Genomic DNA, 16,444 nt, shown 5'->3' with positions numbered 1-16,444 from the left:
AATGGATGACTGTCACTCTGCAGCAGTGCATGATTGCTGAGGCCACCACCAGTGCAGGTGTAACACCTATAAAACATTGAGCAGGCGCTACAAAATTTAGAAAGGAGTACAGCTTATAGGATATGTTTCCTGGAAAGCTGACACTTTACTGCGCATACTGCTTCTCACTAAATCTTCCCATGTTATGCTGTTTTCTGTAGGTAAAGAAGAGATATTCAATTGCACAGGTTCCTTGGGTGATTATATGCAAGAAGATGCCAGCCTCTACTGGTTAATTAACCAAACGTTTCCAGAACAATGCACAGGTATCCCTGAGAATGAACCTTCAATATGTGAAGAAGAACTCAAAACACTACAGTAGGTTTCCTACAATGCTGCATTTAGTATGTGATAATGTATGTCCCTACACTTTGTGGAACTGCAAATTCAGTAAAAACCACACCCTGAGGGTTTTCTCTAGAAACTTTTCCTCAAAATCTGCCTCTCAGGTGGTTGTAGGATTTTGTACAGATAGTGTTGCTAACACCATTCCTTGTTTCAGGTTGGGAAACAAGTTCTATATCACAAGGCTACTACGGATTAAAAAAGTAAGAGATGAGGACATGCATCATAATTTCACCTGCATGTTGCAAGCTGACGAAACCACACAGATAAAAATAGTAAAACTGAAGAAAGGTATGGCATACTCTAGAAATAATTTGTTAATCAGCCTTCTCAATCCTGAGGGCATTTCAAAACACTGCTCCAAATACTGTCTGCTTATGAAGGCCCTCACCCATCTAGTGCTGGACCTAACAACCCCTGGGTGATTCCTCCTGCTCTCAGACAGGGACAGGAGGAGTGCAAAGCAAAAGAAATACAGACTACAATGAGCATGTCTTGAGAATGTCTTCATAAAAACTTCACAAAGATTTAAGTGTTAAAAATATGTATTTGGAACTAAAACCCTCAAAGAATAATAATAATAATAATAATAATAATAATAATAATAATAGTAGTAGTCGTAGTAGTGAAGAAAGGCCTGAAAGAGACTAGAGCAAAAAAAGCAGAAGTATCTTGGCCAAAGAGATGAAATGGGACATTATGGACTTACAGATGGGACTAAGTGAGGGGTAAAAGGTAGATAATAAGAAAAAATAATAAAAAACCTGAAGGAAACTCTTCACAAAAGTGAGTGACCATCATTTTGGGAGTTGTACATGTGTGAGGATCTGCAATGTCAGTCTTGATCTCACATACCCTGCACACACACAAATGAACTGTATGTGATTGTGTCCAAGATTGTCTCTCCTGTTTTTGCAGTAAAACATGTTTTCTAGTTTCTCTCTATCCTAGTGTGGCATGCATATGTGCTTGAAATATTAGCAGGAAAGGATTCCCTTCAACATGGTGTTATTTGAGGTGATATTTAGGTGCCATCAGTATTTGATACAGTAATCTTGTTAGATAATACTCTTTGTTAAGGCTGTAATTTGTTTTTTTCTCTCTTACAGGGAAGATCCAAGACTTGCCAGTGCATGTATTTACCACTGGAATGGTCCTTGCTCTGCTATTTCCATTTGTTGCCATAGCTGTGGTGTTTGTGTTTGTGATGTTTAGGGTCGACTTCGTTCTATTTTACAGAAATATTTGCAGGAGAGATGATACTGCTGGAGGTATGACTTTGCTAATGCTGACATTGAAATAACCATATTGATGAAAAATATTTTCTATCAGGTTCTATGAAGAAATCAGCTTTGAGGAAGATAAAAAAAATATCTTAAATCCAGGAGTGGTGTGAGAAGAAACAAAGAATATATAAAAGAGGACTTGATAGTCAGGTGCTAACGTGTGTTTGTTGTACATGTGTGGCAATGACAGCAGATAAACACAGTGAAGAAGCTGCTTCTGGAGCAGGCAGTGGAAGGGATGTGGTTGGACGCTGTTCAGATGAGCTCTGTTCGGCCATGTTCTTCATCACAAAAGTTGATGGGGTGGAGAGGTTTTCAGTTGTCCATGAAGTTTTCAGCAGTCCATGAAGGTTTTCAGTTATCCATGAAGAGGATAAACACTCTGGACTTTTCAGATGGACCGACTGACCCAAATTCGTTTTCACCTCACTGATGCCCTTCAGTGAGGTGAAGCTTAAAATGTTTCTTTGGCTGTAGAGGCCATTGCACATTTATAGGTTTGTCACTACATGCACTTAACGAGAGCAGGAGTGCACATTACTAGTATCTTACAGGCAGCAGCTCTGTGGCCTTCACAGCAAGCAAACCTGACAATTACTCAATTTCAGGAATAATTTTTCTGAAAATTGTGGTGATAAAACTTGCTGTATATATGGGTCTGATTTTCTTGGTCTTTCTTGGTCTCTAAATCAGCTTGAATATAACTTGAATAAACTGCAATGCTTGGAGATTTTTGGATAATGGGTGGATGTAATTTATGCCTGCCAGTGTTATTATCTACTTGTTGGTATCAGCTACCACAGTGACTTACACTCACTCAGGGAGGGTGTCTGAGAACCTGGACTGTGCTGCCCTGGAGGAGCTGCCTGTTGGGTACTAGGCAGTGGATTTCCTATTCCTAGAGCTCTTGAAGGTGTGGGGTTTCATGGTGCTCTCTCTTATGAACCACCTGCAGTAAAGTGTTCAGAAAGGGAAGAAAAAAAGTGCAGTTTCAGAAGCAAAGCCACATGTGCTGGTGTATCAATCCTGATAGTTGCTCTGTGGCAGTGTGGTGGACCTGGCCTCTGGACTGGTCTTTGATTTTCTGTTTGTAAATTAGTGCCCCGGCCAAGACCAGACATGGCATACTCTCATAACAAAAATAATTAACTGGTTTGTTCTCTCTTTTGCAGTACCCATTCCACTTGATACTGTTCAACACAGTGTACAATAAATGTTGAAATCTGCAACATCACTTAAACAGCAATTTTTTCAGTTTATAGATACCTTTTTTCCTTCCCTTCATATCTTGATTTTCACGGATGTGACGTTAATTGGTTAAATTAATCTGATTTTAGTTTTAGTTCAGAGTCTTCAGAAGAAAGATCAGGGATTTCTAGATGCTTTACCATGAAGACACTAAGTTTAAAAACCCGAATGGTGAATCAGATACTGGATTTCTAAAGGTTGATAACAAGGCAACAATTGTTAATTTATTTTCAGATGGAAAAGAATATGATGCATTTGTGTCTTACCTGAAAGACTGTGTTTCTCCTACTGAAGAAGAGAGAGAATTTGCTTTGAAGGTATTGCCCACGATATTAGAAGAAAACTTTGGGTACAAGTTATGCATATTTGAGAGGGATGTATTCCCTGGAGGAGGTAAGTGTATTGAATATTCTTGTCATTAAATAGGCTCATCGTTTTCACACAAAGGCATTTAATCTGGACTGTGTGTATACAACATTTGGTTGCAAACATTTTACATGTTTTATAGTTATATTTATGCATTCATATACCCTTACACATGCACTCATAAGTCACTAATTGCAAAGAATCCAGATGAAAAGTTCAAAGAGCAAGCATCAAGAAGGTTAAGGTGAGGACACAGAAGATATCACATATTTCCCAGTAATAGCGCTTTTGCTCTGCTTTTGCTGAGGGCCAATGAGTGAAGTCACATTTATTGCACAGAGCAGCTGATGACTCAGTACTATTAATTCTTAGGTAACTTGTATGTTTGCTGTATCTCCAGCGTGATGGTTGAAACCATTTTCTGAATTAAATGGGTGCCATAACAAAATAGAAATAAGAAATGGAATTTTGTTTGGCCTATGGATGTATCTGGCATCTGCCTTTTGCTTGGATAAAAGGTACTATGAGTTTCCATTTAGTCCAAAGATCCAGCTGAGGAATGAAATTTCGTTGTGCAAACCACAGAACAAGAAGATCAGTTACCCTCCTTCATTAACCAGAATCTTGTCCCTTTATATCCATTCCTGACAAATTTTTCTATCCTGAGAGAAGCCACAGCTCTTCCAAGCCCTTTCTTCTTACCTATTCTCATTCTTTAAGTATTAAAAAATTGTTTACTGAAGTGTGCAGTCTGATTCTTTCAATAGTTTTAGATTATTTCCTTTTCTCTGGTCTGATTCATTGTGAACATGTAAAATAGAATACTTCCTTCTTTGTACAGGAGCCTTTGGTGTTGTAAAACCCTTGGTCATACCTTCCTTTTACCCTCAGTTTTCTCTTGCTTAGGTTAGTTCTGCAGTTTGCTTTGCCTTTCTCTACAAGTCATGTTTTCTAGATCTCTGGTTTATGTAGACTTTGTCCCATGGTGTTAAAAGAAGCACTGGAAGCTGTTAATGAAAATTCAATTTGATATTTAAAGGGTATCACCATTCACTTTCATTCATCGCTTTTCATACCAAAAGTCATCAATCTAAAACACAGTTGGCACTCCTTTTGTCATCACATGCTGGTCTTCTCAGCCCTGGATTACTGGAAATAGATTTGGGTGTTTGGTGTCGTAAAGGAAGGTGTAACCCCAGGGTTACAAAATACTTGGAGAGAAGTTGATGTCTGTGCCTTTCTGCGGAATCACTCCAATGGTATCTATTGGGAAAGAGCAAAGAGATGTCTGGTTGGGGAAACCTAATTTTGCTGTTGCCTTCTGTCCATGTGACTACTGCCAGACAGCAGTCTAGGGTAGATTATAAGTAGGTTTATGTCTGCTCTAGAGAACAATCTTTCACCACACCTGAGTTAATTTTTGGAGACTCCTAATATTTAATACATATTAATGTCTTCACAAGGACAGGATGCTTACATGCTGTCACTTTATAAGAGGGACATTTTTGGTACATATAAGAGGGACATTTTTGGTGAATTTAAAAGATAAGTTGATTTGTTCCCTATCCTTTCAATTTAATATAACAATAAATTTATCTTTAATTTGCAGCATTTGTTGATGATATCCACTCATTCATTGATAAAAGCAGAAGATTAATCATTATACTGAGCCAGAACTACGTTTCTGACAGAGCCATATATGAACTTGAGAGTGGACTGCATAAAGCTCTAGTTGAAAGAAAAACTAAGATTATATTAATTGAATATATGCCTATAAGTAACTACAATTTCTTGCCAGAATCACTGTCACTTTTACCATCAAAGAGGGTGGTGAAATGGAAAAAAGATAAATCTCTTCCCGTGAATTCCAGATTTTGGAAGAACCTTCGGTACCTGATGCCAGCAAAGCCTATCAAGACAAAGACCAAAGGGCACTGTAGTAATGTTGACTTAGGCTCAGAAGCTGCTCAACTCTGGACTGAGGGTTGTGACTTTAATGCAATTGCATAACAGTTCTGGAGACTGAAGATGTAGCAGAAAACTGTGTGTTTTGCTAACTAATAGAACTAAATAAATTAATATTTTGGGAAATAGTTGATTAAGAGGCCATCTCTGAGATCTGAGAAGAATGCAGAAGTCACTGCAGTGGCCAGGATGTTAACCCAAATTGATAAATCCTATCTCAGAGAAGGTTTCCTCAGCAATCTGCACAAGGGGCAGAAGTTTCATTCTGCTTAGGACTTACCACATGGCATGAAGCACAATGAAAAACATTTTTATTTCATGATTTTCAGTGATGTAGAATGATACTATTTTTACTTGCATATACTTTTTAGGCCCTTCAATAAATAAATCAGTACTTGCAATCTCTTATTATTAAGATGCTCTTTGTTTTATATTTGGTATTTTCTAAGGATTGTAAGTAGACCCAAACAGCTCCTGCCTCAAAGAGCTTGGCATGCAGGCTTTGGGCAACATCAAGGAGAAAAAAACCCAAACCAACAGAGAAAAGGGAGGTTATAAAAAGTAGCGCAGTTTTGGATGGTTTAACTGTGTTTACTACTGAATTGTACATGGTCTACAAATGGGAATCATTTGCAGGAATGATAAAGACTGTTTACATCCTATTTCACTGAGAAGATTGCCAATGCTCGTTTTGACAGGGGAGAAGAGGGGGTTGGGATAGAAATAATGGTATTTTGTTAATGTATGCTGATACCACACTGGAACCAATTGCCCAGAGAGGTTGCGGAGTCTCCCACACTGGGGATATTCAAGAACTGTCTGGACACAATTCTGTGCCATGTGCTCTGGGATGACCCTGCTTGAGCAGGAGGTCGGACCAGATGTCCCACTGTGGTCCCTTCCAAACAGACCTGTTCCATGATTCTGTTACACCCTGAGCTGCCTTCAGCTGTTGCATGTATGGGATTTAGGTGAAAATGATGTCTTTGGTGTGTATATACACTCCTAATCCTTTGGAACTCTTGTCTTAATATTATTTTTTAAAACAATGTTAGAAGACCTATTCAAAACTATGCTAATCCTTCCTTATTATTAGCTGCCTGACAGAAGATACCAATCTCATAAATTCCTGGATAAAATGGAACCATATTTCCTCCTAGCATCAGTGGGGAGAAGTCAGGGAGAAAAATTTTGGAAGATCTTTTGGCAGATTTTTAGGAGATCATCAAGGCTCTGCCCACTCTTGTCATTGCTTTGCATGCCATTACTGCTGGTTTTGAGAAAGCATCTCTTTTACAGTGCCACTTAATTCACAGAGGTGGAGGAGCTCCATTACCTTCTCAGTGCACTTGGAGTGTTGGGTGTCTTGACAATGTCTCAAGTTTCATGGGAATGAAACATTGTTTGTCAAATATCCTTTAATCATGTATAGTTTCTGGAAGATGTTTAGGTAAAAGAAAAGGCTAAGTATATATTTCCAAAATGGAGACAACACTGTTGCCAGGTTAACAGGTAGATGGAAAAGGAGCAAAGAAATAAGGCAAACATCCATAGTGACCTTCAGATCAGCCCCAGGAGGTCTCCTTTCTGTCAGACAATTTAAGAGCTATGTAAATGTGGTTCATAGGCAAAAGCCATTCTCTGGTATAAGATTTCACTGAAGAAGAGGATTTCTCCTCTTCAGATATGTGCCTTTACATTTCCAAATCTCAAATCTTTCACAATGTTCAGTTCTTCTCTACTAGTGTTTCCCCTATTTTCTAGTCACAGAAAGTTTTAACATTCTCTGTCAGCACAGAAATGCCATCAGACATACCAGGCACATAAATTTTCTGGCCAAAGAACTGACAGAAGCGGTAGTAACTTTCCTAATACTTAATCGAAGTATTAAACTTTCTCCTCAGCCATGTAGTTTTTCATATACTGTCGTCAGTGTATTGCCTAACAAATTAAAGGTCAAATGTGTTTTTACTACACATGTGACTATGGATGCTGCCCATTTTTTGTTAAAATAGCTCTGGACCAAGCCTACCCTCTATGAGAATCAGTTACTATAAATTGAAATTGAATTTGCCATGGATGCCCCCTCACCTCAGCTTGGAGAGACAACATGACTGTATGTACCTGCTAGACCTCATGAAGATATCCCCAAAAGCCTGTGACACCATACAGAATTTGACTACCCTGAGATTTTACAGAATATCAGAGGATTATACATAAGGAAGGTTGAAAGCTAAATGGCATTAACTCCCAAGCTGTTTGAATGCCAGCAAAGTAGATGCACATTGAATGACTCAACATCTGTAAAAGGGGAAGTGTTTTTGCACAGAGAGGTATCATGGCACAGACACTTTATAGATGATCCTCACTGCCCATGATGCAGTGGTAAAGGAGGACGAGGGAAATTAAGGGTCAGTGATAAAGGAAGACAAGGGAAATTAAGGATATACATACTCATACTAATGCCAGATGTTGTTCTTATTGCTCTTATATCCTGAATTACTGACATTAATCACACCTTGGAAATCCCTGATTCTTGTTTGCCAGTCCATAGAGAAAAGGAACTGCTAATATTACCTTTATAGTCTGTAGTTGTAATGATTTGCCTCATCATGTATTAGTGAATTCACATGATAGTTGGTTTGAGGTAATGGGTCATTTGGTTTGAGGTAATGGGTCATTTCAGCGATTTCTACTGTGGCTTTTGTTCACTTTTGCACTTAATAAAACTATATTTCTCCTTCTCCACATCTGTGGCTTCCATTTTTGCTGCAGCTAGACAAGTAATATAATGAATGAGTGCTTTAAAGTTGCTTATAGAATCACTGACATATGTATTGGCAAAAGTAGATTTAATATAAAAGTGAAAGAGAAAAAATTCATTGGCAAGGTTCACTCTACTATTTACTGGGTAGCTAAAGCACACAGAAAAAAATCAGATTAAAACCTAAAATCAATTAATCTAACCCCAAAATCAACCCAAAAACTATCTATGAGGAGGCTGGAGGGGGAATGGGGGGGAAGAAAAGAGCTAGAGTAGGAAAAGTTAAGGATAAAAAGGAATTAGGAAGATGCTGCCATTTAAGTACAAGCTTCAGAGCCACAGCTATACTTATCCAGACTTGACCAACAGTTTAGGCCTAAAGGTTTAACAGCACTTAAAAGCACTTAATTGATAGCTTAAATTAAACAATTTAACAAAAGATTTATATAGAATTTACTGCAACAAAACAGTAACTCATTTACAAGCCTAGCTTACAAACGTAAGTCTTTTAGGAGGGCAACATTTATAGTACATTTGCTATAAAATATTCACACTTGCATGCACGCAGACCTGGAGAAGTGTATATCAGATTCCTCTGTGAAAAATGCACCTCAAATTCAGTGAAGTGCTCCCATCAGACAATTTTGGATCTTCTCAATGGACAAAGGGTTGAGCCTGGAGCAGTGGGGGTGTCAGCCCAGGATCTGTCACTGTCCGGTGATCCTCCAAGTATGGCAAAGCTGGGAGTTCACTGGCTCTGAGAGGGAGGGTGCTGGCTGCAGCCCACTGTGGTCCTGGAGAGCTCAAAGTGTCCCACTCAGGACTGCTGTTTGTGGGATTGCAAGAGAGTGAGCTTTAGTCACAGTAATTTCCCATCCTAGCCACAATTTGGGCTGGAAACTTTCCTCAAGAGAGCTCAATCCCGGAGCTGTTCAAGGCCGAGGCCAATTGAACATTTCTCAGCTCATAGTGTGACCTGAGGGGCTGGGGGGAGGGATGCACCATCACAAGCAAATGTCAGAAGTCAAGCTTAGGGTATGAAGAAAAAATGCAAGAAAAGCAAGTGTGGTTAGACCACAAGCAACGAATGTCTCATTTGTAATTTAGGAAGATTAAAACAAAGCCAGATCCAAAAAAGCTGTTGAAATAGGTATTTTCCTTGAGGAGAACACAGATGGGATCAGTCAGGAGACAGCTGTTGCAAGCCACCAGTCTTGCAATTTCTTGTCTCTCTTTCTATGTGCTATAACATAGTAACTGGCTGTGAGAACATGGTCTGTCCGTGCATTTTTTAATGTTGCTGGTTGACCGATTTCTACCAGACACAATACAGCCTGGAAGCAAAACAGTATCAAAGAACTCTTCTTGTCTATTGTGCATTATTGCTGTAGGGTAGTACTGTGTAAGGGCAATTACTGCAAAAGGTTTGGCAGTTCAAGGGTTTTTTTCCTACTATAAGTGCTTCTGCTCCTTCACGACCATCTGCATCCTTTAGAGACATTGGAGAGGTGGAACTTGTGAAACAGGAATAAATTCCCCCTCCTAATCAGCTGTGTCACTCTGAATCCAAGCATAAGGACAAATCCTATCAATTCCACCAGGTTGTAATGAAAGCAGGAGATTTGCAGATGGGCTGGACAGGGGAAACCTTAAGATTTGATGGTTCTGTTGCAGAGCAACTGATGATGCCTGCAGAAGGAAGTTGTTACTAGTGTGCTTACTGAATTTGAAGGTAAACACAGTGGTTGCAATCAACAGTCACAAAAAAAGGAGAGCACTAATAGGGATGCCCCAACAAATTCTGAGAACACAACTCCTGTGTGTACAGGGTGAGGTTAGTGTTCACTGGACATCTCAGACCTTGAGGGAATACATAGTACCCTATATAAGGGTACATAGTTGATTTATACAAAATGGTCCAGAATTTTATGTTTCACATCCAGAATTTGGTACATCAATTCCTCTGATAATTAAAAATTGATAGAAAATAGACATTAACAGTAATGAAGATAGATGTGTGTTTCTGGCCTGGAAGAACAATATATAACCTCTAGAACTGTGGTTATACATTGAAGTTATAATTTTCTATCTTGATTTCTCAGAGAAAGTAAAAAAAATGGCCTTCTTTTTAGAGAGGACTATGGTCTGGCTTGCAGACTTTAAGAATGTTTGAAACTGGCTGGCAGGCTTTAAGAATGTTTGTTGCCTTTTCTAATGAGATGCTTGTGATGTACTTAAAAAGCATTCAATATTTTGAAAAAGAAAATTTGATTGCATTTTTTGGGAAATAATTTTCTGAACTAGAATTAGATTGCATGTCTGGGTAAAGCAGCAGTTACCAAGCTTTCTGCAGTATCCACAACTTACTGCTTCCTGTGGTTCAGCAGTCCAAATTTTCTGAATTTCAGCAAAAGCAGCTGCAATTAGGCCACAATAGTATTTTTTTTGTTTGTTTTGTCAGCTAAATATATAAAGAAGTCATTACAGGGTTTTGTCTCTTATTGTTTGATCTCCCATCTGGCTTCTATGGGTGAGAAATAGTGTGTAATTCAGAAAGCCAGTCCAGTGTAATATATTTTTTGCTTGTAACCTATCAAATACAAAAATAATAGAGTTCAGTACATTGATGCCTTTAGGTATTTCTTAAAGACAATAAAATAGATTCATGGATTATTGCTGTATTGCTTTCAACCACTACCATAACTAAGCCAATTTCAGTGGTGTGCTGGAGACCTCATTCTACTATAAGTTTACAAAATTGTTGTCTATTCATTGCAGGAAAATTGTCACTGTTTTAGGGGTTTTGACTATGGTGAAGGAATTCTGTTCCATAAGAGGTTCCAAAGATACTTGGAATGCTATACAAATCCGACTTTTTAGAAACAGTTGGGGAAATTCAGAAGTAACTGTGTCTAGTCTTGAAGAGGAGGCAGTACATACTAGGAATTATCTGAAAATCACTAGCAAAAAGATCTCTTGAGGACTTCATTACAAGACCTCATTATAGACCTCCTATTTCAGAAGCCTTGAAAGTAAATATTTAGCTCTCAGCTGTGATAGCAACACCTATATTTGTGCATATTGGGTTGATAAGCCATACATGAAGAATATTTATTAATGTAATACAGAAGGACGATATTGCCTTTATGGACTAGCAACAAAAATTCATCTACAAGGAAGGAACTCATACACTGGAAATGAAAACTTGTGACAATCTCAGGAGTGTCTCCAGCTTCCAGCATGATGAAGGAAAGACAAATACCAATTAATTGCTTCCAGTGAAGAAATTTTGCTTGAGCAATTTTGCTCTTTTGCTCTATTGCTTGAGACCTGTGAAGAAGAGCCATTGAGGGTCAGCAGGGGAGCCATGAAGAGGGATCCTAGAAGAGTTTAATTGCCTAGGTTGGTAAAATGACCAGGGAAAGGAGTAGGAGCGCTGTTATCAAATGTATACAGGGAAAGAAAAGCACTAGAAAGAAGAGCTGTTCAAGCTAAGGAATAATATGCATACAACGATGTGTCCTTGAATGAATATATAATGGGCATTAAAGCCATTATAAGAATAAGGTCTCCTGTGAGAGTAAAGGAGAAACTACTCTGATCTACTTTTAAGATGGAGTACAGTAAGTTTCTGAAAGAAAACCAAAAATTTGGCAGTGGTCACCTCTGTCAGGTTTATGTTTCTTGGCTTGCAGTAAGCAGGCTGGGCTATCACGGAAGGCAAGCAGAAATTGTCATGGAATTTGAGGTGCTAGACAATCTTTTCTAATTAACTGCTAAGATTTGTGAGAGTTAAAACTTTTGAAAGGCTTGCATGGTGAGAATTTGCTTTGCTCTTTCTCTGTTGGCTGGCATGTGGTTATTCAGTTATTAGTATATTCATAGTACCTCTGTGGCTCTAGACATTAGTCCCTGATGCCCAAGGCAGAATTCACTGTAGTGCAGCAAATTGATGGTAAGTAACACCGCCTTTCTTTATTTCACAATCACCCACAAGTTCCAGAAACCACCTGTGACTGTATATAATTTCACAAGGGGCATAAACTAGTACATAATGGACAGAGGTTCATGTTTGGACATTGTTCAGACACCTCCTGCAGCAGCAGAACCAGCACCACTGACTCATTGTAGAAGATCATTGGAGTGGAAAATTTCTTACCCACTAGGTGCTAACCATAGCTGGGCAGAGGAGGAGGTGATGTGTAAATGTGTCAAGCCAGAATAGTGCCAGAGTAGTAAAAAACCCCTAATCTTCTCAGCACTATAAGACTACACTGCATACACACTGAGATGGTAGGTTTTCCCCACTCGAGCAGAAGTGAGATGGACAAGGTAAGGTAAAGCCCCCAAACTTGAATTTCCACAGGGGTGGGGAGGTAAAATTTTCTGGAGATATAGAATAAAATATGCTAATTTTTAGCAGAGTGGGAGGGTAAGCGAGTAAAAGGGAGGAGAGGGTGGGGAGGATATTCTGGAGTGGTCCTTTACCCTCTTCTTTATGCACCTTGCCTTGCAGTCAAAGATAAATGTGAACCTTGGAAGTGCAAGTGTGTGAGGCTGCTTTTGTAGTGTCTATATTATTTTTACAGAAGACAAAAGGGTGAATTGGAGAAGAGGCTTAGCCAAATATTTGCTACTATGTGTAAGATTTTCATCCGGTGTGGTAACCAGCATGACATACCACTCAGACTTCTGGTAGTGTGGCTTTCAAAACTCTGTGTGACTGGTGCTTCTGTTGTATTTCTAAAATGTATTTCTGATATAACGGTTGGACTGTTATGTTTAATTTTTTGATTGTGGTAATCCTTAACACTTGGACACTACAACAATTTATACTTAAAGTGAATTAAGTATATTTTACGTCTTTAAGTTGCATGTCTGTGAAAGAACCATTTTTTTCTGATAATCTGAGTTTGAAAGAAGAAGGGCATTGACTTCAGCTGTGTTATACTCTGTAATTCCTTTAAGTGAAGAGGGAACAGAAGTGCTTTTTTTCAGTCAGACAGGACACCCTCAAAAGCTTAATTCTTTATACTGAAATTTCCAGAGATAAATTGGAGCCTTTTTTAATTTGTAAATCAAACATGTATTTTGCAATGGAGCAAACATTGACTATAGTTTAGGAGACAATTACCAAGGTTGATCATCAGTGGGCTCAGGTCTGGAATAAGCAGAGAGGTAAAAATGCTCAGAACCCAACAGAATCAAGCATTAATATTGGTCATTGCATAAAGGAATGTGTGCATAAACAGAGGCAACATTGAAATCCCCACTTTGAGAAAAACAGCCTTTCTAACCTTCTTGTGAAAATAGAGTGATTGACCTAATGTGCAGTATAGATAGAGAACTTCACACAAGAAAAGAAAAACAAGTCCTACTATTCTTGAAATAAGTCTGTTGTAAACTGATGGACAAATATTTACCTATCCCCTATTTCAATAGGGATCATTGGGATCTGAATTGATGGCAAAGTGCTCTCACATGCTTTTGTGTAGTTTGGGTCACTGTGCAGTCAGTCTTTTATGGGTTTTACATGCTGGCAGGAAGCCTGAAAGAGGGGCAGGAATGTGTGGGACTGTGTATGCTGAAGTGCTCTGCCTTCCTAGCAGGTGCAAGGGACACAAGTCATAGATGGCACAGATTCAGCAGGGCTTCTCTTCCCTCTCTGCCAAGGCTGTGTTTGGCTGACTAGTGAGGCTGAACTAGGAGGACACAGATGGGAGGTAACAACTCCCACTTACAGTGGGTGGGGAAGGTAGCTGGGGACATTAATGGTAAGGAGAACTCGATTCTTACTGTGAATATTATTGTATATTGGAATAATCTTGTAGATCTCAGGTATTACAGATTTTTGTGAACTGTCTAAAAGCAGCATATGGAAGAAGAAAAAAAAGGAAACATTACCCTTCTTAAATGAAGCAAACTAAAAAAATCCAACACAATTTTGCACACAATGCAAATAGAAGATTTTAGAACCCAAAAATCTTTGATCTCTTACTAGGAGGTGTTTCACCTGTTCTTTTTTACAAGAAAATGACCCAGACATTTTCAACATAATGCAACTAAACTAAGAAAGGAAGGGATGATGACTGTGAGGTAGAGGAAATTCCTGTAAAGGAAACAGACTCAACACAGTGCACAGCTAGAGCTAACCACAATTCTTATCATGTTGGGTAGGATGTGCAAGTAAGATCTTGAGATTTTTTTTTTTAATTATATATCTTAGCTTCAGATTTTAGCCCTCCCTACCCTCTCTTCTTGAAGGTGAGTTCATTTTATTGCCTTTGAATGTGCAGTTTAATGTAAATTGGCTTTAACTGCTTGGTCAGGCAAAGAGTGGTGTCTTAGTAATTATCTTCAATAAATATCTTTTCCATTTTGTAGACAAGATAAGCTTTCTTCATCTCCTGTGTGGCTATTACTAATCTTAGTCCTAGAATCAGATTATGTTTGCCCTTCCACTGATATAAGTTGAATACAAGACATGAGGATTGGTAGTTTTGATGGTGAAGTGATTTTCATCAGAATCAGAATTGTATGATGGTAGGATTGTGGTATGACACTCTTTACTAGACTCTAGAGACATTGTGAAACTTGGCACAGCTCTCAAGAAACTGATTTTGGGTTTTTTTTTGCTTATATTTTATGTAAAAAGCTGAAGAAGAAGAGGGTGAAAGGAGACCTCATATTAGTGTATTACTGGTCTCTTCACTGTGGTGACCAGTGACAGGACCCGGGGGAATGGCCTGAAGTTGTGTCAGGGGAAGTTTGGGCTGGATCTTAAAAAAAGGTTCTTCACCCCAGAGGGTGCTGGGCACAGCACCAAGCCTGACAGAGTTAAAAAGGGCTGGGAGTTGGACTTGATGATTCTTATAGGTCCCTTCCAACTCAGCTTATTCTGTAATACTGTGAAAACTCTATGAAATAGAAATTTACTCTTTTCTTCTAACGGTCTTTTAGGAGTTGAAACATAGGCAATATAATACAATTCCTATTTTTCACTGGCAATTTTTAACACAAGAAATTATGTGAAGATCACATTGATTTCCTTTGCACATACAATACTTTCCAATTAAGTGGCACCCTAAATCCCTAGACAAAGGATATGATAATATGGATGTGTACATGGCAGGAGAAGGCGGAGAGACTTTTGATAACAAGTTGTCTGGAGCAGAGTCCTTTCTTTCTCTCGTAGATGCTGATAAAGAGAAATGAGTCCTTGAGTAGACCGAGTCACCGAATCACCTGAGTGCGCCTAAAGTGCAAATGCACCTGAATGGTGATTGCTGTCTGCTTCTGCTGTGACTTTCCCTCTTCCTGTCAAACACACTTGCAAGATGACAATTATTAATTTCACATTCTATCATACTTTTTAAACACTATAAAAATGCAAAGATTACAAGATTCTCTAATAAAAATGTTATCAGTTAGCAAAAAAAAACCAAACCAAAACCAAAACTGAAAAATCCCCCAAACGGCAGTGGTGTATTTTCCCATGCCTAACTTAAGACAACAGAAAAATTGAAAAGATTGCTAACCAAAGCTGTACCATTCATTAGCCAACCTTCCCTTTGGTACTTCTTTCCCATTTGTGGTGACCTTTTGGAGCTTAAAGAAGGCATCATTAGTATGGCAGCAAATTGCAGAACAAAGAGATTATACATCACATCAGCATTATTAAATGCTTTGTGAACAGTCACTTCATGTAGTTTCACTCCATGTGGCCTGTGTGTCCCCAGTTACGCACAAATGGGAAGCTGGGTAGTAAACACTGCCACTGCTTATCCTGTGCCAGGTCAAGCACTCTTCAAATAGATTCTGGTGGCTTAACAGAGTCACAGGTGGCTTAATGAGTCACCAGGAGGGACCAAAACTGTCACAGGGGAGAGATTGGATCATTTGCCTGGGGTCAAGTGGAGTGCAGAGGATAGAGAAACAGATAATAAAATCATAGAATAAGCTGAGTTGCAAGGGACCCATAAGGATCATCAAGTCCAACTCCTGGCCCTACACAGGAGATCCCAAGAATCACACCATGTGCCTGAGAGTGTTGTCTGAACACTTCTTGAACACCGTCAGGCTTGGGGCTGTGACCAGTTTCATGGGGAACCTGTTCCAGTGCCCAACCACCCCCTGGGTAAAGAACAATTTTCTGATATCCAACCTGAATTTCCCCTGACACAGCTTCATTCTGTCTCGAGTCATGTCATTGGTCATGAGAATGAAGAGATCAGTGCTTGCTCCTCTGCTTTTGACAACAGCAACATCTGCTCACCTGCTAAAGCACTGAACCACACAAAAGGCCCTTGGATCTTGATTGCTACTGGCACCAGCATACCTTGCCATGTGGGCTGTTGGATGACATAACTCAAAACCACTCTTGGTTTTATACAGAGTTAACATGGCTAGAGATGCAGCCTCAGTGAATGCC

The 16,444-nt window shown here is 39.1% G+C and overlaps 1 protein-coding gene across 1 annotated transcript in view; it reads left to right on the top strand.

Annotated features, from left to right (window-relative positions):
- The first annotated feature begins 568 nt into the window (after positions 1–568).
- The window catches only part of LOC115904344 (interleukin-18 receptor accessory protein-like), a 30,530-nt gene continuing 14,654 nt past the window's right edge, over positions 569–16,444 (top strand). The window contains exons 1-3 of the mRNA XM_030949680.1: positions 569–675; positions 1,494–1,655; positions 3,153–3,311. Coding sequence (XP_030805540.1) covers positions 603–675; positions 1,494–1,655; positions 3,153–3,311 — 394 coding nt within the window. The 5' untranslated portion in view covers positions 569–602. The remainder of the gene's footprint in view (positions 676–1,493; positions 1,656–3,152; positions 3,312–16,444) is intronic.

Source organism: Camarhynchus parvulus, chromosome 1, assembly GCF_901933205.1.
Source record: "Camarhynchus parvulus chromosome 1, STF_HiC, whole genome shotgun sequence".
Taxonomy (NCBI): domain Eukaryota; kingdom Metazoa; phylum Chordata; class Aves; order Passeriformes; family Thraupidae; genus Camarhynchus; species Camarhynchus parvulus.
The sequence above is the reverse complement of the archived record's forward strand: the minus strand, read 5'-3'. Positions and strand labels throughout refer to the sequence as shown.